Source organism: Nicotiana tomentosiformis, chromosome 8 (genome assembly GCF_000390325.3).
Source record: "Nicotiana tomentosiformis chromosome 8, ASM39032v3, whole genome shotgun sequence".
Classification (NCBI taxonomy): Eukaryota; Viridiplantae; Streptophyta; class Magnoliopsida; order Solanales; family Solanaceae; genus Nicotiana; species Nicotiana tomentosiformis.
The window spans coordinates 21,681,631-21,708,652 of record NC_090819.1 but is presented as its reverse complement, the minus strand read 5'-3'; the positions used below and the strand labels follow the sequence as shown (position 1 = coordinate 21,708,652).

Below are 27,022 nucleotides of genomic sequence, written 5' to 3'. Positions count from 1 at the left end.
GTTGGTAGGTTTGGTTGAGGTCCCAGGGGCCTCGGGTGGATTTCGGATAGTTAACGGACGAGAATTTGGACTTGGAAGATGGCTGAGGCTGCAGATTTTTGGTGTATGATTTCCTTCTTCGGGTTCGCGAAGAGCATCTGGAGGCAGGTGAAGATTTGTTCATCACGTTCATGAGTGGGGAACCGCGTTCACGAAGGTCTGGGAAAGATGGTGCATCGTGAACGCGAGAAGAGGGACGTGTTAGCGAAGAAGAGAGGAGTAGACTAGGACCTCGTGTTCGCGAAGCTTGGGGTCAGTTCATCATCGCGTTCCCAGAGGGATCTCGCGTTCGCGTAGTAGGTTTTGGGCGACATAATGGATTGTGCTACGCGAACGCGAGAAGAGGGTCGCGTTCGCGAAGAAGGGTCACCTGGGCAGAAACTTAAATATTCAAAACGAGGGTTTGAGTTCATTTTCACAATTTGATTTTGGGAGCTCGGTAGGAGGCGATTCTTGGAGAGATTTTTAAGTGGGTGATTAAGGTAAGTGATTCTTACTTAGTTTTGGTTAAATTTCATATTTATGTCTTTGATTTCATTATTTAATTAGTGATTTAGGGTGGAAAATTTTGGGGGGAGGGGGGGGAGAGAGAATGGAGGAAAGTTCTTAGGCTAAACTTTGGGGATTTGATTGAGATTTTAGTATGGGATTTGAGTAATTTTGGTATTGGTGGACTCATGGTTGAATGAGTGTCCGGATTTTATGACTTTTATTGAATTTCAAGATATGGGCCCGGGGGCCAGGTTTTTAGTTGACTTTTTGAATTTTGATTAATAACTTAGTATTTGCTTATGGAATTGATTCCTTTAGCCCGTGCTGATCGTAACAAACTATTTATGGTTAAATTCGAGGCATTTGGAGGCCGTTTCACGAGGCAAGGGCTTGTTGGAGAAGAGTTTCGCATGGTTTGAGGTAAGTAACATTTCTAAACTTAGTTCTGAGGGTATGAAACCTTGAATTTTGTGTCATGTGATTGGTGTTGAGGTGATGCACATGCTAGGTGACGGGCGTGTGGGCGTGCACCATAGAAATTGTGACTCAGTCAATTCCATGGGACTGTTTAGTTAAATAATCTGTTGTTATCCGTATATTCTCCACGCGTTATAGAAACTGAACTGCAAATCATGTAAGAAATCATGCTTAGGCTATGTGTTGATACTGTAGGGACCCCCAGAGGTCGTGATACATGTTGAATTATCTGTTGAATTGCCACTCTGTACTCAGTCAGGGTTTTTACTTGCATATTACATCTCATTCTCTGTTGTTCTTTATTGATGCATTTAATCATCATTTTTTGGGCTGTTTATCATGATCATTGAGAGACCGAGATACTGGAGAGATTGATGACTGAGTGAGGCTGAGGGCCTGATTGTGACGATATTAAGGGATCGGGATGCACACCGCAACATATTTTTATTTACTTTTGCATGGACCTGTCTTACTATAATGCTTGGACTGAAGGATCCCCTCTGGAGTCTGCACCCCCACAGTGAGCGCAATGGATATTATATTTGGGATGGAGTTCCCTGGGCATGGAGTTGCTCCACATATTCATATTTGGGATGGAGTTCCCTGGGGGTAGAGTTGCCCTATATATTTATATTGAGGGATGGATCATCCCTAGGCTAGACCCGTCCCGTACTGTACTGAGTGATTGAGTACTCTGAGAGTGTGAGTACGCGAGGCTTCCATTGTAGTGTACCACATACAACATGTACAATGGCATGTAGATATAGAAATTTCATATCCCTCATATCATTCAGAGTTGATCTATTTTACTTGTATTGAGTTTTTATCTGTTGAACTTTAAAACATGCCTATATTTCTGTATTGTTAATTCTATATTGAATTATACCTGCTAAGCTCGTCACTACTTTCAGTCTAATAGTTAGTCTTGTTAGTCGCTGAGTTGGTTGTACTCACGCTACACCCTGCACTTCGTGTGCAGATCCAGGTGTTACCGGCCACGGTGGGTGTTGATTATCTGAGCAGCTTGATCATTCAGAGATTTCGAGGTAGTTGTCCGGCGTTCGCAGACCTTGACTCTCCCTCTCTATCTTTCAACCTTATGTATTTATTTTCTGGTTTTTTTCATAGATAATATTTTCAGATTCGTGTTGTATAGACGTTCATATACTCAGCAACATACTAGTTTTGGGAACTTTCGTATTGAGTTTTGACTTTCTATCTAGTTTATGAAAGCTTTAATTATTTAAACCTATATTATTTCATTTTTCACTTAGAAGTGTTGAAAACGTTTTGAGGTGTCGGCTTGCCTAGTACCACGTTAGGCGCCATCACGACAGGCTAAGTTTTGGGTCATGACAGTTGCACAGCCAATTTCGAGTAGTAACAAGTGTTTGGACATTTTCATAATAAATGCAACTTCTGTACTTTGTAAGAACAGACCTACCAATGCTAAATGCTAATTCCGATGCTATAGTGGTAATAGGAATACTAATTACATCACGCGCCATCTGTGAAAGATCGGAATATTTTCTAGAATGGTCCTTCCAATACATGACAGCATCCATCTCTTGAAACTTCTCAAGATCAAATGGTTCCTCTAAGTAAAGATCCAATTTTGACTTTCCATCGCTAGAGGCAGTATACTTTTTATTTTTTATATATTTTAAATAAATATTTTATGAGGTCCACGGGACGGCCCAGCCCAGCCTCAGTCAAGCCTCATGGGCCACGGGCTTACTCGGGTCAGGCTTAAAATTCTCAGTTTTAAATGGGCTCTAAAAATTCTAGCCCGACCCTATTAAATCACAGGCTGGGGCAAGCTCACATTGACGGTTCTAACTATATTTAATAACCATTTTTAACAATTCAAATTAGATGATAGCAATAAAAGTGAATAGTCTGAAATTAAGTAATAAACTAATAAACGACGTAATCCAAATACAATCCCAGAAACTGGTGTCACGAATACATGTGCGTCTAGATTACAACCGACCCCATGTACTATATAAGTGTCGAGCCTAACCTCGACGAAGTAGTGACGAGGCTAAAGCGGGTCACTTACAATAACTTGTACGCAATAATAATAATAATAATAATAACAGAAAAACAGGGAATGAAAGTAAAGCAGTTAACTCATAAAAACGAACTCGAAATCCAACAACCAGAGAGCCCAGAATAACAAGTCTCATAAACTCATCTCAAAATACCGAGGCAAATCAACCAATCACAAAGAAATATAACATATACAACCTGTTGCGGCGCACAACTCTATCCTACCACATCATCATCTGTCAATATTATAATACATCCTTATTCCGCCATTTCAATTCATTACCTTTCAATTGTCGTTGCAGCATGCAACCCGCTCCCGCTCCCCAAACAATTTCAATCAATATAAACAATTCAACAACCAAAATTTACAAGAATTTCTACTTCATGAGGGTAAATGTACGAGGCAATAAAGAATCACATAATAATCAAAGAATCTCTAACGACTCGAAGTCTCAACTTTACCAACTCATCGATATCGATCAATTAAACAACGCATACAAGTGAAACCACATTATACAAGGCAACAAATACTACAAAACAATAAGACAAGTAAAGCATGTGACAATTTAGATATGCAAGCAAAGCAAGTAGAGACAAGTAGCAAGTAAGCCTGGAGTCATGGAAGGGATGAACAATTTAATACAAGACTAATTAAATGACAAATAATAATTATGGCATGGAAATCAAATAAAGAAAGTAACCATTAAGGCATGAAGCAAGACATATCATGAAATAAACGAAAATGTGGAAAACAAGTATCATGACGGCGTATATACACTCGTCACCTCGCATATATGCCGTTTCCCCCACATACTTCACATAACACATAGTTCATGGTTCCCTATTTCCCTCAAGTCAAGGTTAGACTCAACACTTACCTCACTCCGCAAATCAAGCAATCAATAAACCACGGCCTTACCTTTTGAATAAGCCTCAAACCAACCAAATCTAGTAAATTACCGATCAAATGATTCAAAATAAGCTTTAGAAACTACCTATTAGTGAAAGAGGTTCAATTTTGATTTTTTTTTTAAAAAGTCAACCCCGGGCCCGCTTGGTCAAAACCAGAGGTTCGGACCAAAACCAGATTACCAATTCACCCCCGAGCTCGGATATGTGATTTATTTCGAAATCCGACCTCAATTTGAGGTCTAAATCTCAGTTTTACAAAAATTCTCAATTCCACCCAAATGCCAAATTTCTACCATGGAAATCCTAAATTTGATGTTGAAATCTCATGAAAAGTAATGGGTAATTGAAAGAAAATGGATTAGAGTCACTTACCAATAAATTTGGAAAGAAAAGTCTCTTAAAAAATCGACTCTAGAGTATTTAAGGTTGAGAAATAGTGTAAAATGAGCTAAGTCCCGTTTTTTCCCTCTTTTATGTCGCAATTGCGATGTCTTATTCGCAATTGCGAACATCGTAAATGCGAGACAAGGATCGCAAATGCGAACCCTATCATAGAAGAACAGAAGTCACAAATGCAACATTTAGATTGCAAATGCGAACCTACCACTATCGCAAATGCGACCAGATACTTCGCAATTGCGAAGCAGACTCAAGTGGTCAGTGATCGCAAATACTTCCTTCGTAAAAGCGAAAGGCCACAGTTCGCAAAAGCGAACCAAATTCTCGCAAATGCGAGATTCACCCAGCCCAGCTCATGCTCTGCAAACAAATCTTCGCAAAAGTAAGGCTCGCAATTGCGAGATCTGCAACAGAGCACCAGAACTGGTATTGCACCAGCCTTCACACTCACCAAACTCATTCGAAACATGTCTGAAACTCACTCGAGCCCCTCGGGCTCCAAACCAAACATGCACACAAGTGTAATAACATCATACGAACTTGGTTGCGCAATCAAATTACCAAAATAACATCTAAATCTACAAATGAACCCTTGAAACGAATGAAATTTCAAAATAAATTCAAGAACAACTAGAATCACATTTAAACGTCCGAATCATGTCAAATCAATTCCGAATTGCACCAAAATTTGCAATCAAGTTTCAAATAGCGATATAAACATATTCCAAATTTCAACATCAAAATCCAAACCCGTTAGCTATGAAGTCAACATACGGTCATACTTAGAAAATTTTCAAACTTTCAAAATACTAGTTTTCGGTAAAATGAGTCAAATAAATTTAAGGACCTCTAATTTTAATTCCGGGCATACGCCCAAGTCCAAAATCACGATACAGACCTACCAAAATCGTCAAAACATCGATCTGAGGTCATTTTCACAAAATATTGACCGTGGTCAACTCAAATTATTTTTAAAGCCAAAAAATATATATATTTCAAATTTTCACATAAAAGCTTTTGAAAAAGCGACACGGGCCACGCACGCAAACCAAGAAACATCAAACGAAGCTAACAAAGGTCTCGAAACACGGAATTAAGGGCTAATACTCAAAATGTCCTACCGGGTCATCACAATTTTTATAAGGAAATAAGACTATTCTACTTTTAAAAACAGTAAAATACTATATAAAAGTTGGATACCTATATTTGTTTTGCTAACAGAAGAATTGCAAAAAGGGAAAATAATTACGGCATGCATAAGGCAAAGCCACGTGACTAAAGTACGTAAATTATCGAATTAAAGTCTATATGAGTACTGTGCCTGTCCTTCCATTAATTGTCACTAAGGTACGTACATTATGGAATTAAAGGCGGATCTAAAATTTATAAGTTATAGGTGTCATTATTTTTAATATAAACCTATTATTACATTTCTCAAGATAAAAAGAGAGGAAGTTTTTAATAGGTTGGCAATCAATTGAAACTAGTCAAACGAGGCCTTAGCTAGTATTGTAAGGGAAATTCAACATTGGCATAATATGAACAACCAAAAAACTCCCAACGATTTCTAGAACAAGAACTGCACAGTAACATAGAGAATGACAGACGTAAAGGAGCAGTTATGTGTATAATAAAAAACTAATTTTTTCTCTGTGTAATTTCATATTTTCAGCATTAAGGAAAAAATATCATCATATATGAAGCGCCTGCCAAAGCAATTAGCATTTTAAGTGGAATATTACCTGCCAACATTGGAAGGGGACAGCATGCAGAGGTTTAAATTTTAATCGTGCTTCACCTAATTTGGGGTGAGAAGATGAATTCGGCTAAGGAGGATGTAGGGGTAGACTAGTTAAAATAAATTTTATAATATTTTTTTATTTTAAACAAAACTCTTAAAATATTTCTAAGCTTTTCCAAATTTATATTTTCTAGCTTGTTGACACGTAGATTCATCACAAACGTTATCATATAGGTTCAAACAGTATTAACTGGACTACCTAGTAACACTATCAACATAATTTCTTAGAAATACTAGAAAAGCTAGTAAGTAATCATGGCGTTAAAGAGAAGCAGAGAAGATTCAAAATCACGTATTGCCACGAAGAAATTAGCGAGGGAGAATTGTGCGGAAATTGAGAAGTCAGAGAAATAAGTTATTAGGACTTCAAAAATATATATGAGTACAAGAGATACTACATGTGGATTTGCCTACTCTTCATGGATATCCATCGCATTCTCAGTACTTTCATCATCCTGGGTACATATTTTCACCATCGGAACCCTAATGCATATCAGTTTTATTCTCAATTGCCAGCACAAAGACAAGCCGTATTGCCGAATTCAGGTAGCATATATATGTAACAAGCAGTGTTTTAAAAGGCGTGCGCATAATGCGAAGCGTGTTACATATGCCTCAGCGAAGCGTAAGCCCCGAGGCACGGGGCATAAGCCCCATGAGTATTTAGTTTTTAATATTTTATAAAATAATATAATTACACTAAATATTTATAAACAGGTAAAATTACATAAAAATTGAAGAAAATTATAAATATGTGATATATATATATATATATATATATATATATATATATATATATATATATATATATATATATATATATATATATGTGCTCCATTCATAAAAAACTAGTCAAAATAATCTTTTTTACGCTACTTACAAACACAACTAATATGAGTCGAAAAGAATAAAGTTTTCTACATGGAAGAACAAAAAGGATAACTATTCTGCAATTTGAACTTTGATCTTGTGGCTGTGAAGGAGAATGAAGTTCTCTTTATATTTGTAAAAAAAAATTGAACATTCGTTACTTTTGGGAAATATTAGCATACTAGAGGACAAGATAAAAAATAGTATGATGATGAAAATTGTAGTTTACCATCTCAACAACATTAAGAAGCAGAGTCAATCATAACATTCACTTTCAATTTTTCTGTCAAAACTTGGACAAAATTCAACCTAATGTAAAAGAATTTAGGGAGGGTTCTGTTGCGAGAGAAACAGAAGAGGAGAAAGGAGAGAGCAAAGAGAAAAACTAGCCTGAACACCGGCAAACTTGATCGGAGATGGTGGTGCGCGAGTGAGTGAATTAGGGAAGTGTCGGCCTGATGTTTTGGAGTGGGTAAAAGTAAAAGAAGGGGTTGCTAGGTTGTTTAACTTCACAATTTTAATTACTTTAACTGGAGCTCTCTAGCTCTCACACGATGCGAGCAGTTTACCTGAAATATTTTTGCATGCTCGTGGATAAGTATATTAACTTAGTGCTAGCGAAAAAATTCTCCTCTCTTGTTGAGAGGCTCGTGGGGCGAAACCTTTGGCGCAAGCTAGATCTGCAAAAATTTCTAACTATCTGAAGCAATTTTCATGTAGCATCTATACTAAATGTATGTATATAATTAATATGCATATTTTTGTTACTCCTATTAATTTTTTGATGTTGGGCATATTTCGATATGTGTTGATGTTACTTTACCCATGTTTTAACCGCTTTTTGATGCTATTTGATCTTTAAAATGCCCAACATGGTTTAATTATTGGTTTTATGACTAATTGAGTTGTGTGTGATGATTTAGGGTATTTGGAGTGCAAAAATATGAAAAAAATGTGCTCTAGGGAGAGGAAGAAGGGTTGGATTTCGTGCACCCTTAGCAGTGAAGTCGGCCCATAACATCCGCTCCTGGGCAAAGCTGAGAAGGAGAAACAAAGGGTGGATGCGATGCATCCACCCTAGCATGCGAAGCTGAGAAGTGGAGGACGAGGTGGATGCGACGCATCCACCCTAGCATCAATCCCTGTAGCCAAGTCGGATTAGGAATAGGAGAACTTTGGCCCACGACTTTTGTACGCAATATATAAGCCAAAACCGCCTCTTTTAGGTCATCTAACATATTGGGAAGGGGAAAAAAGTCACGACAAAGCTGTGGAGGCCGGAATTCATCAAGTTCCATCTTTCTCCCACCAAACTTAGTAATTTTTATGTTTCTTTGTATGATTTATTGTTTGGCTACCATGTCTATATGGAGCTAAACTTCACATTCTAGGGTTGTGGTTCTTTCATGAATATTGTTATTCGGATATTGATTTTGCCTTCTTGATTTATCATATTGGTTTATTTATTCAATCTTGCGCTTAATTATTTAATTGCTAGATCACCAATTGAATACTATCTACGAATCTAGAATTGAACTCGAAAGTGAGAATTCTATATTGCATATAGGATTGAGTAGGGCAAGTTCTTGAACTCGGGCATCGGGGAACGGATTCGTGGTTAGGATAGACATATACCTAATTACCTTGCTTGGTTGATTTACACGAATTATACATGCGTTCTTGTTGATTCTAACTCCATAGACATATAGGCGTTAGGTTAGCTTGAATAGGCGAGTAAGAACTCGACAGATTCTTATGAGCAATATTAACCCTGTCAACCAATAAGCTAGATAAATTAGTCGGTCAATTCAATTTAAGAATACAATATGATTGTTAGATAGCCCATAACCCTAGATCGTTTTCATTACATTGATATCATAAAAAATCTGCTCTTTCTCTGTTCAAAGTTCATTATTTATATTTTTTTATTTAACTAGTTTAGAATAAAATATTTTTAGGTTTAATTCTTGTTTAGATAATTAGGATAGTCTAATTTAGTTAATAGTTAATCATAAGTCCTCGTGGGTTCGACATCCGACTTTTAGTCACTTTATTACTTGACGACTGCGTATACTTGCGTGAGTGTGTTTGGTCGCAACAAGTTTTTGGCGCCGTTACCGGGGACTTAGAAATTAGCTATTTTTTTAGATTAGACATTTTTTTATCTATTCATTTTTTTTAGTTTAGTTAGTATTTGTTATTTATTTTAACATGGTATCTTGCAATGAAAATTATTCGAATGATGGTTATTCTTATTTTGATGATCCTTGTCCATATTGTGGAGGACCCCACTAGTGAAAATATTATCAGAATATTTCCGGAACCGATTTGTGCGCACAATCTCAATCCTTTGAGTGAAATATTTGTAATATGTGTGGTGGTCAAGATGGTCATTGGAATGGTTGTCCTAATCCTGTTCATCCTTCTCTGAGCCCTTATTATGATCTTTCTAATGATGTTTCTGAGTTTAATAGGGGCAATGAAGTGCAGGATATGGAACCTGATACATATATTAGGGATATTCTGAGGCAAGTAGCAGAGCAACAGGATGAACTCAAAAAAGATATGAAAAGAATGAGGGCAACAATCACAAGAATGAAGGCCAATATGGAAGAATTGAATGAAGAGAGCGAGTACCAGCAAGAAGATAATTTGAAAAAGTGGAGATTTTGATCCATATGTTGCTGGTAGAACAATCTGAAAGATTAGAAATATATGAGGCTCAACATGAGGAAATTACAAATGAGATGAGATACTTTATAGAAGGAAGAGCCGAATTGGGACAAGAGATCGATAAATTTGGCACTACTATTTACGACTTAGAGGCTCAATTGAATACAAAGGTTGATGCGTCTAACGCCCAACAAAACAGTAATGAGTTGTGTAAAGCTGAAAATGAGCTTATACGCCAAATTGAGGAGCTAAAAGTGGAGAGCCAATCACTCGAGCATATTTTTGTTGATGATGCCCATGTTGAGAAAAGTACACTAGAGCCATGTAAGGAAGTAGATAATGTTATATTTGAAGATTCTTGTGTATGTAAATATGAGGATGTAAAGAGTAATACAATTCTAGAGTTAGGGTGTATTAGTCCTCATTCCAATCATTTTTTCACATTGTGTTTAGATAGTAAGATAGTAATCAAGCCATCTGAGCCTATGGGGGAGTCAAAGAGTGAGGATGAGAGTGCTTGTATTCTTGAATTTGTCATGCCAAAAAGCAAAAAATACATTCCTTATCTAAAGGCCGAGAAGTGTAGAGTAAAAAATTTATTACTTGGCCTGGTTATCTTTGTAGCCCCACCACTGGAGCATAGCCGCAAACTGGATGCCATGTTAGGGGCTCAATTCATAAGTTTGAGGTAGAGGCAAAAAGTGGTTCACGTCGTGCCGCTACGTTAAATCAGGCGCTTGTTGGGAGGCAACCCAATTTTACTGCTTTCTTTTATTTTTGTTTACTTTTTATTTTATTTTATTTTTATTATTTTGTAGTATTTATTTTTGTTTTGTAGGATTATGAGCATAGGAAGCAAAGCCATTAGAAGAGTGCAAAAGCGAGGTAGACGGTGAGGACTAAGTGTGGGGTGCCCACACAAAGGACGATGCCTGGGGGAAGTCTGAGTACCTCGTGAGCCGCTATTGCTTCGGCCTTGGCCTACCAGGGAGTCTCGTTTACCCTCTTATTATTTACAGTGTGCATTGAGGACATTGCAAAATTTTAAGTGTGGGGTAAGGAGATCGTTTAGATGAGTTTCTGTGCTATTTTAGCTTAGTTGTAGTACTCATTCTTAAGTGTAGTAGCTTTTGTGCAAAAAAAAAAACGAAAAAAGTAGAAAAATTAGACTTTTCCCGATGATTGATCTCCTAGACAGTTTTCTTGAGGGATTAAAGTCTAAACAAAAATCCAAAATATGTCTTTTAGCTTTCTTTAGGTAGTAATAATCCCCTGTAATTTTTTTTGTGCCTCGATTCTTTTCCATGGGATGTAGTTTGAACCGGATAGTTTTTTCTTTCCGAGTAGATTAGGAATTTAGGAAATAAAAGGAGGAAGAATGATGAACCTAAGCGCCCTTGACTTGTTTCATAGTAGCATATTTATGCTTTGGCATGTGTAGTATCTTCCCTATATTTTGATATTAATCTTGATGCCTTTATATATTGGATAGCATGTTTTGTGACGACTATTTCTCGTTTTCTTGACTTGTGTTCACTTTGAGCTTAATACTTAATATCTCGTGGCTCCGTGAATACTTGCATTATTTGAGAGTCGGAATGGGACCATCCCTTAGTGAGTCATGTGCCATGTGTGGTGAGAATTTTTGTGTAGTCCATGTATTGTACTTGTGTCTAGAACTTGCCCGGTATGTGAGTTGAAGCGAAATTTGAGGTGATGCTCGGTTTGAAAAATGATTTTAGGCTTTCTTTGATCTTTTTGAGCTTATTGCTTATCACAAATAAAATTTATCCCTAGTTAACCATTTTGAGCCTATTGACTTTTATTTGCTACCCACATTACAAGCATATACCCTTTTTATTCTTAATTAACATTGTTTTGATCTTTTTACCTCTTAAAGCACTTTAATTGTTAGATGAGCGCTAAAAGAAGTAAGAAGGGACTAAGTATGGGGTGACTTTTGAGTGGAACCAATGAAAGGAAGAAAGGTGCACTTATTTTATAAAATACTACACCACTAGCGGAAATTAAAAAAGAAAAAAAAAAGAAGAAAAAATAAAAATGAATAAATTGTTGTCTTGTTCTTGCTAATGGGTATGAACTAAAGTAGTGCTTAAAGAAAAAGGGACTGTTTTGGGGGTGATATTGTTTGTGAAATTGAAGTGGTGTTGAAGAAAATACGCTTAAAGTAATTTTGTGATGTATTAAAGTGCTTAGGAGGGTGAGTCACTATTCCTTAAATATATCCTACCCGTCCCTTAGCCCACATTACAACCATGAAAAAGTCCTAATTGATTTTAGATCGAGCAAGCTTACATTAGTGGAGATTTACATTAAGGGCAAGCCTATGGTACCAATTGCATGCGTGTGACTTCTTTGTGAGAGTGAGCGATTTTCTTTGATATATGTGAGTCATTAAAATATATTTGTTCATGAGATTCGAATGTGTGGATTGAACTCGCTCTCTTGTTCTTGTTGTGAGGGCACATGATTTCACAAGGGATAGGTAACGTTATTAGACTTCTCTATGATGTTGGGTGTTCAAGCCATGAGTGCATTGTGACATTGAGTCGGTTTTTGAGGTTAGGATTGTTGTGAGCATGCTGTTTTTGTTCAAATATTTTTTAAAGAATGACATAAGTAAAGGGAAGTGTATGTGATGCATATTCTAGAGCCTAATTGTGGAAAATGACCATGGTCATAGGTGTAGTGTGCTTTGAATGATAAGAGCTTAATGTTGTTTCATCTACTATATTGATGGTTTGTTCGAGAACGAACAAAGGTTTAAGTGTGGGGTGGTGATGTTGGGCATATTTCGATATGTGTTGATGTTACTTTACCCATATTTTAACCGCTTTTTGATGCTATTTGATCTTTAAAATGCCCAACATGGTTTAATTATTGGTTTTATGACTAATTGAGTTGTGTGTGATGATTTAGGGTGTTTGGAGTGCAAAAATATGAAGAAAAGGTGCTTTAGGTAGAGGAAGAAGGGTTGGATTTCGTGCACCCTTAGCAGTGAAGTCGGCCCATAACATCCGCTCCTGGGCAAAGCTGAGAAGGAGAAACAAAGGGTGGATGCGATGCATCCACCCTAGCATGCGAAGCTGAGAAGTGGAGGACGAGGTGGATGCGACGCATCCACCCCAGCATCAATCCCTATAGCCAAGTCGGATTAGGAATAGGAGAACTTTGGCCCACGACTTTTGTACGCAATATATAAGCCAAAACCGCCTCTTTTAGGTCATCTAACATATTGGGAAGGGGGGAAAAGCCACGACAAAGCTGTGGAGGCCGGAATTCATCAAGTTTCATCTTTCTCCCACCAAACTTAGTAATTTTTATGTTTCTTTGTATAATTTGTTGTTTGGCTATCATGTCTATATGAAGCTAAACTTCACATTCTAGGGTTGTGGTTCTTTCATGAATATTGTTATTCGGATATTGATTTTGCCTTCTTGATTTATCATATTGGTTTATTTATTCAATCTTGCGCTCAATTATTTAATTGCTTGATCACCAATTGAATACTATCTACGAATCTAGAATTGAACTCGAAAGTGGGAATTCTATATTGCATATAGGATTGAGTAGGGCAAGTTCTTGAACTCGGGCATCGGGGAACGGATTCGTGGTTAGGATAGACATATACCTAATTGCCTTGCTTGGTTGATTTACAGGAATTATACATGCGTTCTTGTTGATTCTAACTCCATAGACATATAGGCGTTAGGTTAGCTTGAATAGGCGAGTAAGAACTCGACAGATTCTTATGAGCAATATTAACCCTGTCAACCAATAAGCTAGATAAATTAGTCGGTCAATTCAATTTAAGAATACATTATGATTGTTAGATAGCCCATAACCCTAGATCGTTTTTATTATATTGATATCATAAAAAATCTGCTCTTTCTCTGTTCAAAGTTCATTATTTATATTTTTTATTTAATTAGTTTAGAATAAAATATTTTTAGGTTTAATTCTTGTTTAGATAATTAGGATAGTCTAATTTAGTTAATAGTTAATTATAAGTCCTCGTGGGTTCGACATCCGACTTTTAGTCACTTTATTACTTGACGACTGCGTTTACTTGCGTGAGTGTGTTTGGTCGCAACATTTCTCCTAGTTCCGTACTCCTACAAAAACTAAATTGTACCAAATAAAATAAGATTCAAACAAAAATATGAACTACCAAAAATTCAAAAATAAAGAAGAAAAATTAGTAAACTAGGAAAGTGAATTAAAACGTTTGGATTGCCTTCAAAGAAACGTCTTATTTAACGCCATGTCATGACGATACCATGTCTAATGTGTCGGATAAAGATACAGAGGTTTGTAATGCTCCACTTCACATCTCCAATAATGCTTTACACTTTGCTCATTTACAAAAAATATCTCGTTTGAGCCCGAAACTCGTGACTCAACCGCTCTCTGTGGCGTAACACGAATCACCTCAATTGGAATAAAGCATCTTGATTTTAGCTTTTCAGGACGATTCACTCTTTCTGGACTTGCTTGACTCGTCCGAAAACAACTTTAGCCTAGATTGAACAAGAGTACCAGTTGACCCAATTCAAACTCACAATGTTGGTTATAGCTTATCGTGCTACCTTTTGATCTTTTTTGTTTAATTTCACATTTTCATAGTTACAAAGTCGAAACTTGTCAAGCTCACTAAGTTGCAGCAACCTTTTCTCATCGGCCAAGTCCATATCAAGATTTAGCTTTTTAATTGTCCAATAGGCGTTGTGCTCAAGTTCAATTGGAAAATAACATACCTAATCATAAATCAACTTATATGATAAAGTCCCAAATAGGAGTTTTATATGCAATTTAATATGCCCACACAGCGTCGTCAAGCGTGACAGCCCAATTCTCCCTATTTATACTTATTATTTTTTAAAATCCGCTTCACTCTACTGTTTGGCACCTCAACTTGTACGCTAGTTTGTGGATGATAGGTGATGGTGATCTTGTGCTTAACTTTATATTTTTCTAGAATATTATTCAATTACTTGTTACAAATATAAGTACTCTATTACTTACCAAAGCCCGTGGAGTCCAAAGTAGTGTAAAAATATTCTTCTTCACAAAGGTTGCCACTACTGTTGCATTGTTTGTAGGAATATCAACCTCTATCCACTTAGACACAAAATCGACCACCAATAAGATTACATGTTTCCTAATGAATATGGGAATAGTCCAATAAAATCGATCACGTATACATAATAAATTTTCACTTCAAGAATGCCTTGCAAAGGCATATCATGCTTCCTTATTATTGTTCTAGTTCTCTGACATCTATCACACTTTTTCACAAATGCGTGAGAATCTTTGAAAAATTTCAGCCAATAAAAATTCATCTGCAATACTTTAGCGGTTATTCTATCTCCATCATGATGACTATCATATGGTAATGCATGCAGTCATACAAAATAGCCTTTATCTCCCCCTCTAGAATACATCTTCGCACTAATTGATCGATATTACCCATAGATAAAGCCTCACCTCATGTAGAAACCTCCTCCTGCCTTCAATAGTCAAGTCTAGTGGCATCACCCTGCTTATAGTAAAATTCATATAGTCTGCATACTATGGTGCAGCATCACATATTATGACGAATAATTGCTCATCTGGAAAGGTTGCTTTAATCACACTTCCATCAGCTCTATGATCTCAACTTTTAACCTGGACAAGTGATCGGGAACTTGATTTTCTATTCTTTTTTTTTTTTTAAATCTCAAATATCCAAGTCAAAAACCTACAAAAAAAGAACATAACACATTAGTCTCGTTTAGCATCTTTCTTCTCAAATAAATACTTCCTGCGTTTTAATTCAAGTATCTTACTTTCCTTTTTAATCTATTTAAAAAAAAACGTCTCTTTCTAAATTTGGTAACTCTCCAATTCTAACATTCCACATGCTATATTTAAAACCACAAAATTTAAAGGGTATTTTGGTACATTATACTCTTCTTTAATTTAAGATCACACGTTTTAAAAAAATTTCTTATTTTTTTAAATTCTGTACCTAGTCAAATAAAGACACTTAAATTAAACATAGATGAATAAGGGCAGCAAAATTTTTAGTTTGGTATGTTGAACCACCATATATCTCACAATGAAGAGCTATTGCATACCTTCACTGAATATCCACAAGTAGCTCTTGCCCTATTTTTGATTGTGCTGGCACAATTTTCATTTAGCCTCTAGGCGATAAGTTGTAGCGACATCTTTTGGTGCTTTCGGGAGGTTTTACTTTTATTCCTCTTTCATTGTACTATTTATTTTGATATTAATATACAAGTAGGGGTCAAAGATAAACATCTCATAACCACGTGATGTGAAAGCTCCCGTGGATGATCTCATGATCCCAAAATTCTATCGGAGATAGGCGTGATGATACATAATCTCTAAGACTAGAAAAGCCTAACATATGAGGGATTCTGACAAAAATAATGACTAACAATATTAAATAAAGCTGATAAGTCTCATGAATACATCAATACTGCATAACAATCACAATATTTCTCAAAATCCGGTGAAACTGAGTCATAAGCTCTAAGAACTACAGTACAAGTCTCAAAATACAATACTGTTCGATGCAAAAATAAATAGTAGAAAAGACAGTGGTAGAAGGTGACTCCGAGTCTTGCGTAGTGACGAGGCCAGTTCAAGACACCTGCTAGGACAAAGAAAACTGAACAGAGTATAATATAATCTAATAACGGAGAGCAAGGAAATAAATGACAACAAAGCAGTGCAATAATGTAAGGCTAACAACGGATATTACAGCAAATAAAGGACAACAAGAATGAGCATATGATAAGAACAAGCAATCAAATACAGTCAAATACAAGTGATACAAATGAAGGAATAACAAAAACCGTTCAACCAACAAGCCTTTTTAACATAGAATGTACAACATGAATCACAACCGACGCACCACACCTCATATCCACGTTTCACAATTTATAATCACAATCTTTCTTATATCGCTGCGTGAGCCTTGCATTTATTTTAAAAATATTTTTTCAGAAATAGCTACACATGCTTTAACCCCCTTTTTTCATCGCATGGCTTCAAGTAATTCCTTTACTAGCAACACGTGTATAAATCCCACCTTATCTTACCGCACGCACATCAACCCCTATCCTTATACCGCCGTATGCGTATCAATATCACAACACAATAATCAACTAGCACCACATGTTCCCATATGCCACAATATTGCCAAAATCAACAATACCGATGTTACTACAACATATAGCCCAAGGCTTAACTACAATGTGTACAAAATCGCAATAGCAACAAAGGAATGAGAAACAACTTGTCACGACCCGAATTTTCCACCTTCGGGGCCGTGATGGCATCTAATATTTCACTTGTTAGGCAAGCCAACGTTAGAATAATCTTAACCATTTTAAAATAAATTAAATTAAACGGAAGTCAATTAATGAAATAAAGTGCAGAAGACCATAAGTACTGAATCATCAAAATACATCCCCGAATCTGGTGTCACAAGTACACGAGCTACTAGAATAATACATATAAAGGGTTTGAATAAAATTCAAGTTGTTTGAAAGATAATACACAGCTAAGATAAAGTAGAAGGAGACTTCAGAATTGCGGACGCTGTGCAGTTATACCTCAAGTATCTTCTGGGTAGCTGAATTCGAGCAAGTCTATGGTGCGCCGTTGGGACCAACTCCAAAATATGCACAAGAAGTGCACAGTGTAGTATGAGTACAACCGACCCCATGTACTCCGTAAGTGTCAAGCCTAACCTCGACGAAATAGTGACAAGGCTATGACAAGACATGTACGTAAACAACATGTACATGTATATACAAATACGAAGCAACAATAACACAATAATTAATAATTTATAAATTTGGGAGGGAACATGCGAAATGGAATAATATAAAAAATTTCAGCAGGAGAAGTGTCACGCAGCAGCCAATTAATTCGTCAACAATAAAATAAGTAGCTGATAATATAAAAATGGCACGGCACCACCCTTCGTGCTTTTACTCTCATTCTCCGCATGAATTTATAAATAAATAATAATATTGACACGGCATCACCCTTCGTGCTTTAGCTCTCTTTCTTTCCACAGTATGATGAATAAATAATTTAAATGGCATGGTATCACCCTTCGTGCTTTAACTCTCTTTCTCACTTCATAATTCAATAAATAATAATGTGAAAATATCACGGTATCACCCTTCGTGCTTTTACACTTTTTCTCTCAATGGCAAGGATAATATAAATAATATAAATGGCACGGCATCACTCTTCGTACTTTTACACTCTTCCACAATATTCAACAATAATTAAATTAACAATAATTTCATGAATAATAATCAAATAAATAATAATAAATATTATTCATGAAATAAATAATAATAAACTTAAGCGAGAATAACTTAATTAAATAGGCAATTATTCGCAATGAACAAATTGCTCCCGCATGCTTTGACTCAACCACAACGCATAAGTACTCGTCACCTCACATATACATTGTATCCACAACGCATAAGTACTAGTCAAGAGGAGGGCATATACTATGATGAGACTTTTGCTCCAGTTGCAAGATTGGAAGTAATTAGACTCCTCATAGCCTTTGCTGCTTACATGAAATTCACTCTCCATCAGATGGATGTCAAGAGTGCCTTCCTCAATGGCAATCTAAAGGAAGAAGTGTTTGTCAAGCAACCTCCGGGGTTTGAAAGCAAGAAGAGTCCTGATCATGTGTAAAAACTTGACAAAGCAATTTATGGGCTCAAGCAGGCGCCAAGAGCATGGTATGAAAGATTATCAAAGTTTTTGCTTGAGCATGACTACAAGAGAGGTAAAATTGATAATACTTTGTTCTTGAAAGAAAAAGGTAAAGATCTCTTGGTAGTTCAGATATATGTTGATGATATAATCTTTGGAGCAACTACTGATAAGTTAAGTAAAGAATTTGCTAAACTAATGGGGAGTGAATTTGAAATATGCATGATGGGTGAGCTTAATTTTTTTTTAGGCTTACAAATTAAATAAAATTCAAATGGAACTATGATCCATCAGAAGACGTATGTAAATGAGTTGCTTAAAAGGTTTAAAATGGAAGATTCCAAAGAAATTAACACTCATATTGCAACAGCTACAAAGTTGGATATAGATGAACCTGGTTCATCTGTCGATAAGAAGTTGTATAAGGGAATGATTGGCTCATTGTTATATCTCACTGCTAGTAGACCTGACATTGTTTTCAGTGTAGGCCTTTGTGCAAGATTTTAGGCAAATCCAAAAGAGTCTCACTTGACTGATGTCAAGAAAATTTTGAGATATCTAAAAGGCACCACTGATCTCTGTCTATAGTATCCAAAAGGTAGTAATTTCAATCTAGTGGGATATGCTGATGCTGATTATGCAGGTGTTCTAGTGGATAAAAAGAGCACCTCAGGTATGGTACACTTTTTTGGCTCATGTCTTGTGTCTTGGGCTACCAAAAAGCAAAATTCAGTGGCCTTATCTACTGCTGAAGCTGAGTATGTTATCGCTGCTTCATGTTGTGCTCAATTGTTGTGGATCAAACAATAATTAATGGACTTTGGAATTGATGTTGGTTGTATCCCCATTTTTTGTGATAACACTAGTGCTATTAGTATGACCAAGAACCCGGTTCACCACAAGAGAACTAAGCACATAGATGTTAGGCATCTCTTTTTGAGGGATAACTATGAAAAATGGTTGATCACTGTGGAATTTTGTATTACTGACAAGCAAATAGCTGACATCTTCACAAAAGCCCTAAGTAGAGATCACTTTGAAAGGAACAGGTTAGAATTAGGGATGATTAAGATCACCTAAAAGGACCAGTTCAGAATTCACAACGAAAAAAAATAAAAAAGAAATTGAAAAAAAAATAGTTTTGGTTAGAAAATCTAAAATGTATATATAATTAGATTAATTTTTGCTCAGACTCATACTTTCATTAGTATACTCTTGTGCCATGTGTTAAAATGACTCATTAATCTCTAATGATATTTTCTCTATTTTGGCAAATGTAGACTTACACAAGAGAATTATCAGTGAAGAACCTGGTTCATCAAAATAACACAGTATATTTTCTACACTCTGCATAATTTGAAATAATAATATTTTGATCATGAGTTGCCGTTAAATACTCTCATCTTCCAAACACAATCAAATTCTCTTCTCTCCAATACCCAAGCACAAAAATGGCTAACACTCCTGAAAATCCTTCATCCCCACCCAAGGAAATCTGAAGACTCATTTAAATCTGCTACTGAGGGGGAAGAAACAGTTTCTTCTAAAACTGAACATGTATCTTCTGGCCGTAAATTTACTCCTGACACAATTTCTGAAGTTGATACAAATTTGGAGAATAGGTTTGTGCTGGTAGGGTCTATAGCAAGTGTTGAAACTACAGAGTCTGGAGGAATTGATGGTAAAAATGAAAAAGAAAAAGAGAGCAAGGGTGTTCGAAGTGCTGTGAGGGGAAAGGGTAAAAGAGTGGTTGATTCTTCACCCAATCCTGTAAGTTTAACCAAAGACACATGTGCAATGGTTATTTGAAAAACAAATCTGCTGGAGTAGAGGAAAGTGTAAAGAAAACAGGGGGAAGTGGGTCTGGCGAAGCCGCTGAAGGGCTGGTTCAACTTGGAAAAAATATAGATGAACCTGTTTCATCTTAACAGGAAACCCTCGCAGATCTACTGAAGAGAGTGCCTGAAATTTATAATCCAAAGAAAAAAGGGATATTGGTACAAGCAAGGATCATTTTGGGGAAAATACGCTGCTTGCTTGTGACTATGAAGTCCATGCCACTCCTAAAGAATCTGGTTCATCCAAGAAGGTACCAGTGAATAGCAAGGTGCGAGCCTTGGTGCAACAAAGTGGGGCTAAGGATGCTGAGATTGAGAGGCTGAAGAAAAAGTTGGCTGAGGTGGAGACTGATAGAGATGCTCTCAGAACTGAGCTGGCAAGAGTAAAGGAGAAGAATGATGGCATTCTTCAGGATATGCTGAAACTCCTTCAAGCCAAAAACCAAGCACCTAGTTCTTCTCAGCCTTAAGCCTCCTAGCCTAGTGTAGATCAACCAGTGACCCAGTTCGGGATTATTTTGTTGTGTTTGCTCATGTTTCCAGTATGTTTATTTCTTTTTATGCTTTGTGGAAGAATCGTATCAATCATCAATGAAATTCACTGTCTTGTGCTCTAACTGTTTGTTTATATTTCCTTGATGGTTAAAATTCTTAGCTTGATCTATGATAATTAATCCATGATTGCATTTGAAGTAAACCCAGTGGCCATGAGTAAGTTTTAAAATCTGGTTATCTCACTTTTTTTATGCAACTTTTCGATGATGCCAAAAGGGAGAAAAAGGTTATGCTTTACACTTTGAACAGTGATGTTTTATAACTTAATGAATCTGGTCCTTTATGATAAGTGGAAATTGTTCTAACATTGTGTTGATGTTGAGCTAAGTTGAAACAGGGCCTAAGCTTATGAAAAGCACAGAGTTTGTCATCATCAAAAAGGGAAAATTTATTGGCCTAAGTGAAGGTTAGTTTTGAAGATTGACAAAGAAAGCTCAGGCATGAACCAGCTCCATCCCTTGTGTGCATAGACACGGGCAGATTCGAGCATATGGGATGCACGTGAAGGAGATAAACTTAACTTGTTATAATTGATATCTCCTGATCGAAAAGGGTTGCATAATTGAGAAGGAGAAGGACTCCTTAATTAATATCTCCTGATCGAAGAGGGTTTTATAATTGATAAGGAGAAGGACTCCTTAATCAAAGAGAACACTATCTAAGATAAAGGAAAGAGTTAGAGGTTGAGATCAACTAGAACTCTTCCACCAAGGAAGAGTAGCATTAGAACTCTAGTTATTTTCTACTCTACTAACTCTATAAATCGCAGGATGTTCTCATTCCACGGTGACACACAAAAGCAGAAGTTAAACGTAAACTGAGAGCAAAATAGCAAGGCATTTTGCAAGCAGTTCGTGTGTGATTCAAGTGTGCGAATCTAAAGCTACATGAACCAGATAGAAGAACTAGTTCCAAGTGTCTGTCTTTTATTTTAGTTCAATTGTAGTAGGTGCTTTCATATTGTACCTTTCAGCTTTATCTAGGGGCAATTGTAATAGGTACTCAGAGTATTCAAGTTAAAGTTAACTTGAAGTTGTCGCAACAGTTAGAGGTTGTGTGTCACAACGGGATTAGAGTTAATCCTAGGTTTACAAAAGTATTTTGTAAATGTAGTTTTTTGGCTCAGTGATTTAGTGACGAATTTTGGGAAAATCCTACTGGGAAGTAGGTGGTGGTTTCTTCACCTTTTAATCTTGGTGGTTTTCACGTAAAAATTCTTGTGTTCTTTAATTTCTACATTTATTATTCCGCAACAGTAGTAAAAGGAACACATAGAAGAACCAGGTTCTTTTATAATTTGTGCACGCAAAAATTGGACACCCCCTTGTGTGGTATTGAAGTCAAAACATCAATGAGCAAATCCAAGTTGAGTAATACTTGATTTCTCTCATCAAGGATGGAAATCGAAATCTAGTTTGCACCTTAGAGCCTTCAACAAACTGTTCAAATATTTCATACTTAGTATAAACAAGTAAGAGAATAGAGGATCACCCTGCCTCACCTTTTTTTTCGCAGCAAAAGGTAGAGTATGATTACCATTTATGACAATTGAGTAAGATGCAATTCTAACACAGCTTAGGATCCACCTAACAAAATTTTTTGGAAAGTTCAAACCTATAAAGATCTGCTCCAAGAATACTCATTCTAAGGAGTCGTAGGCCTTTTGCATGTCGACTTTGACTCATGGCTAAGCACAATATTGTCATTAATAACCATGCTTGGGACAAAGGCAATTTGACTGCAATCCACCAAATAGTCCATGACATTTTACAATCTGTTGGTGAGCACTTTGGAGATAATTTTGTATAAGGTGGTGCAACAAAATATTGGTCTGTACTCTTTAATAGAGGATACATTTTTTACTTCAGGGATCAAAGTACCAGAAATACAGTTTATAGACATGTACATATCAGAGGTTTCAAAAAATTTGAGCACTTCAGTTGTTACCTCCTCTCCAATGGTCGGCCATGCTTTTTGAAAAGAATATGAGTTAAAGCTATCGCACCCCGATACCTTTAAAACATTAACATCTTCAAAGAAGGTATTGTTAGATGAAACTATTGATCTCTCTTCAAAATTGGCCCCTCAGAATAGTAGGTTGTATAGCAGGAAGTGAGGCACTTGCAAAGCCTAGCAAACTCTAGTAGAAACCACCTATCAATTCTCTTCTACACCCTTTGCATCCTGTATCAATTCTCCAGTAGCTGCAGTGAGTTGTTTAATATTATTTTGTGCTCTCTTTCCTTTTATGTTTGTAAAGAAGTATGTTGTATTTGAGTCACCCAATTTAAGCCATTGAATCTTTGACTTTTGCTTGTAAATATTGTCCTTAACATGTTCCATCTGTCAAGTTGTTTCGTTAGTTCCTTTTCTGTTTCAAATTTACCAGGTGGTTAATTAGTATCTCTCATCTGCTCTTGCAATTCTTTCAGCTGACCCCTGATACTTTGAATCCTATTAGCCACACCAGTGATTTCTTTTTTGTTAAACATATTTAGAGCTTTTTCTAACACTTTTCAGTTTCAACCGTTCACTCTTTATTCTTCTTGCATGTGTTGTTGAGTTTCAACTATTTTTGACAACCTGCTCAAAACCAAGGTGGTCTGCCAAGCAATTCAGAAACCTTAATAACTTCTTCCTAGTGTATGAAACTTTATCAATCTCAATGCTGACAGGAGTACGGTCTGAAAAATAAGGATCCATTACATAAACTCGTAGTGGAGGCATTAGATTCATCCATTGAGTAGTAGCCAAGGCCCTATCTATCTTACTATAAATATGGTTGTTTATCCAAGTAAAATATCTGCTAGTAGTCTGCAACTCTATCATCCCACAAATCTCTAGAAATCTTCTAAAGTCTCTTGTCTCACTTTCGTGCACTTTACTCCCATTAGATCTGTCATTCATATCAAGTACAACATTGAAGTCCCCGATTATTAGCCAGAGCCTTGTCAGATGTTCTTCATGTTCGCTTAGCTTCCTTTCACAACTCACTTCCATTGGAAATTGTATACAGTCCATACTTAGTTGTGAAGTGAAATTCTATACTGGTAGTATGATTCTTAAAGGCCAAACACATATACAGCCCATTCAACTTGACTCTATTTTTCATTTTGGCACTCTATTGTTCCATTTTGTTCCTCCAACTCTATTTCTTATGTTTCATTTCAACACAAAAGCTGAAACCAGTACAAAAAAATATAGCGTGTGTGTATACACAAATCTGAGGTGTAATAAATATCAAATTAAATGTTGCCACCTGGTTTTTTCACCCTTTATTTCATATAAGCTTGAAGTTTGAAGTGAATCTATGTCTCAAGGAAAATTATTTTTTTATAATGGAATGGATATTTGTTCTTGTAGATTTGAAGTTGAACTGAAAGTATCGTGGACACCAAGAAATTCAGGTCGGGTATTTTAGTATTGACCCGTTTGACAAGGATGAACAACATTTAATTGGATATTTATTACACTTCAAATTTGTATATACACACGCGCTATATTTTTTTTGCATTGGTTTCAGTTTTTGTGTTAAAATAAAACATAAGAAATAAAGTTGGGGGGCCAAAATGAAACAAGGTTGAGATAGAGTGCCAAAATAAAAAATGGGACCAAGTTGAATGGGATGTATATGTATTTGCAGAGGCGGATTCAGGATTTGAAGGTTGCGAGTGCCACCATGTTATGCATACAGTATACATGTCAGTAGCTACAAAAACAGATTAGGAATAATGGGTCGGTTCAGTTAGTTTTTGGTTAATTTGAATAGGTCTTTCATTCACAAAGCAAATAAGTTCGATTTTAGTTCAAATTTGTAACGCTTAATTTAAACACATTCTAAATAAAAATGCAAAAGAAAAATAACATTTCATGAAAGAGCGCCTCCAATATAAATATTTGCTTAAAGAATACCTTAACTACACTATATATTCATTGTTTGACTAGATTAATTTACTTGTATTGTTCTTTGTTTATTTTTTCATCTTAATTGTTGAGTTATATGACAATTATTTTCAAAGAAAAACCTTCAACATTCAACCTATGATATTCGACTCAAAACGACTATCAATCAAGCCATTTAATTTTTTTCAAAACCCAATAGAAGATATTGCTCAAATTATATTCCAATATATAAATTAATATCGTTTCATTAAAAATAAAAAAATTATATGCTAATTAAAAATAATTCAAATTACCTATAGAAAATAATTGTTCATAAAGTAAAGTATAACGATAGCAACAAAATGAGGACTGAAAGTTAAAAAAATAAAGAAGAGAGACTTAGCAAGTAATAAAAGGAGGGAAAGAATAAAAAAGAAGAAAAAGAGGTGAGGCCCTAGGGCTCATCTGAAAATAAAAGAAATTTTAATAAATAGAAAAAAGGAAAAATTAAAGGAGCTACTCCAACAGGGAATCAAACTTGCATTCATGAGGCCAAGGAAAGCCTTCAAAGGGAAGGCTGAACCAATGGCACCCGCTTCCACTTTGTGACTTCTGGGTACCATTCTATCAATTTATATGTTTCTTTACGGAAATATTATGTACATAGTAAGAATTTTAGCGAAGCGAGCGGGTGCTGTGATGCCCCTACCTCGTAAGGTAGATCCGCCCCTATGTATTTGGCCATTCTTAAATAATCTGTAGATGAACTGTGGATGTATCTCAAGAACAGTGAACTAAATGATGTTAGGTCCCAGATAATCCATATTCTGCCTCTAGTGCTTTTAGAAGCATTTGTCCACCAATCTCAACCATATTCAATCTTATTCATTATTCGAGCAGCTTTTGCATTTTGGGTTCTATACTCTCCTTTTGCTTATATATCTTATTCATTCCTTTAACATTTTAAGTCACTAGATTTACTGGGATATATATAGTGTTTGCGCCCTTGAACCATTCTCCCCATAACTACATTGCCCCTTTTCTCCAGTATATATTTCTTCTAATCTTAACAGTTGCATATCAGGCACATTTAAAGGACTAAACATATTACGAGTAATCATTTTGGTTGGTTCAATGTGTACTTGCTGGGCACTTTTGTTTGCAGCCTTTCTCCTAGTTTTCCGCCAACCTTCTTCCACATCTATTATTGTATCACTATGGCCTGCTATCCCAACATCTTCTCATTTCCCTATGCTTTAACTTATTCTGGAATTTCAGGATTCTGACTCTTTTTAGTTTGCCAAATCTGTTGATGTTATTGTTTCTTCTCCTTTGGATTTTGTACCACTCCTTAGGTGCCTTATTTACTTGAACATGTTTGTCGAACTACCAATCATGCCCAACTTGCAAACAGGTTGTACCGAAGGGCAGGCATCCCATCACATTGCACCTCTTGCATAAAAGATTTTGAAAAAATGGCATCCTTCCCGCTTAAACTTGCACCTAATTGTCAACTCGATAAATAAACTTACTATAATTTTTTTATTTGAACGCCTCAACTTGACAGAATGATTATTATTAAATTAGTTTGATTGTTGACTATGCTTATGTGGAAGTGACATATGTAATGTGTACAAAATACATGCAAATCACGCAGAAAATACGCGTGAGTACAACATTTTGATTTAAAAAAAATACTAAAATCAAAAGAAAAAATTTAAAAATTAAAAAGAAAAGGGAAAAAGCACCTTGTTTCCCATCAGTACTCGCCTCTCCTCTCTTTTTTCTTTTCACCAGTAATCCCTCCCTGTTTATCTCCCACCAGTCCATCTCTTTTTTTATCCAGTTCTTCTCATTATCTTTCAAATCTTTCCCATCTCTTTTTCTTATTCTTTCTCAAATATAGTGAGTGGTTTGAGTAAAAAAATGTTATGAATTTTGAACTTAAGCGAGGAGAGAGCGAGCAACTAGGAGTTTTTTGGGTAGATTCGATCTGAAGACATGTGATTTTACTTATCTCTTATGATTTGGGACTTTTTAGAAAAGATGTGGTAGTGGCTGCCATTGGGGGTTTTCTGGTGGACAAAAATTCTATCCCTAATTGAATTTAACAGAAATAAGAAGAGAAGAAGAAAAAGGATGAAGGAAGCCGACTAATTTCTTGAATTTGGAGTTTGGTGGAGGCTTTTCTAGTATTTTACTAGGTTTTTTTTAGGGGGGGAGGTGTTTGAAATTTTGATAAATGAATTTT

General features: G+C 36.0%; 1 protein-coding gene across 1 annotated transcript; it reads right to left on the bottom strand.

The window, feature by feature from the left end:
• Window positions 1-23,454: 23,454 nt before the first annotated feature.
• On the bottom strand, window positions 23,455-23,889 carry LOC138897165 (uncharacterized). The gene has a single exon (XM_070183123.1). It carries the CDS (start codon window positions 23,887-23,889, stop codon window positions 23,455-23,457), a length of 435 nt encoding a protein of 144 aa, XP_070039224.1.
• Window positions 23,890-27,022: the final 3,133 nt, after the last annotated feature.

Bases quoted from the DNA above. Each gene is read 5' to 3' on its own strand.
- LOC138897165 (XM_070183123.1), bottom strand. From the start codon at position 23,889: ATGGAAGTGAGTTGTGAAAGGAAGCTAAGCGAACATGAAGAACATCTG.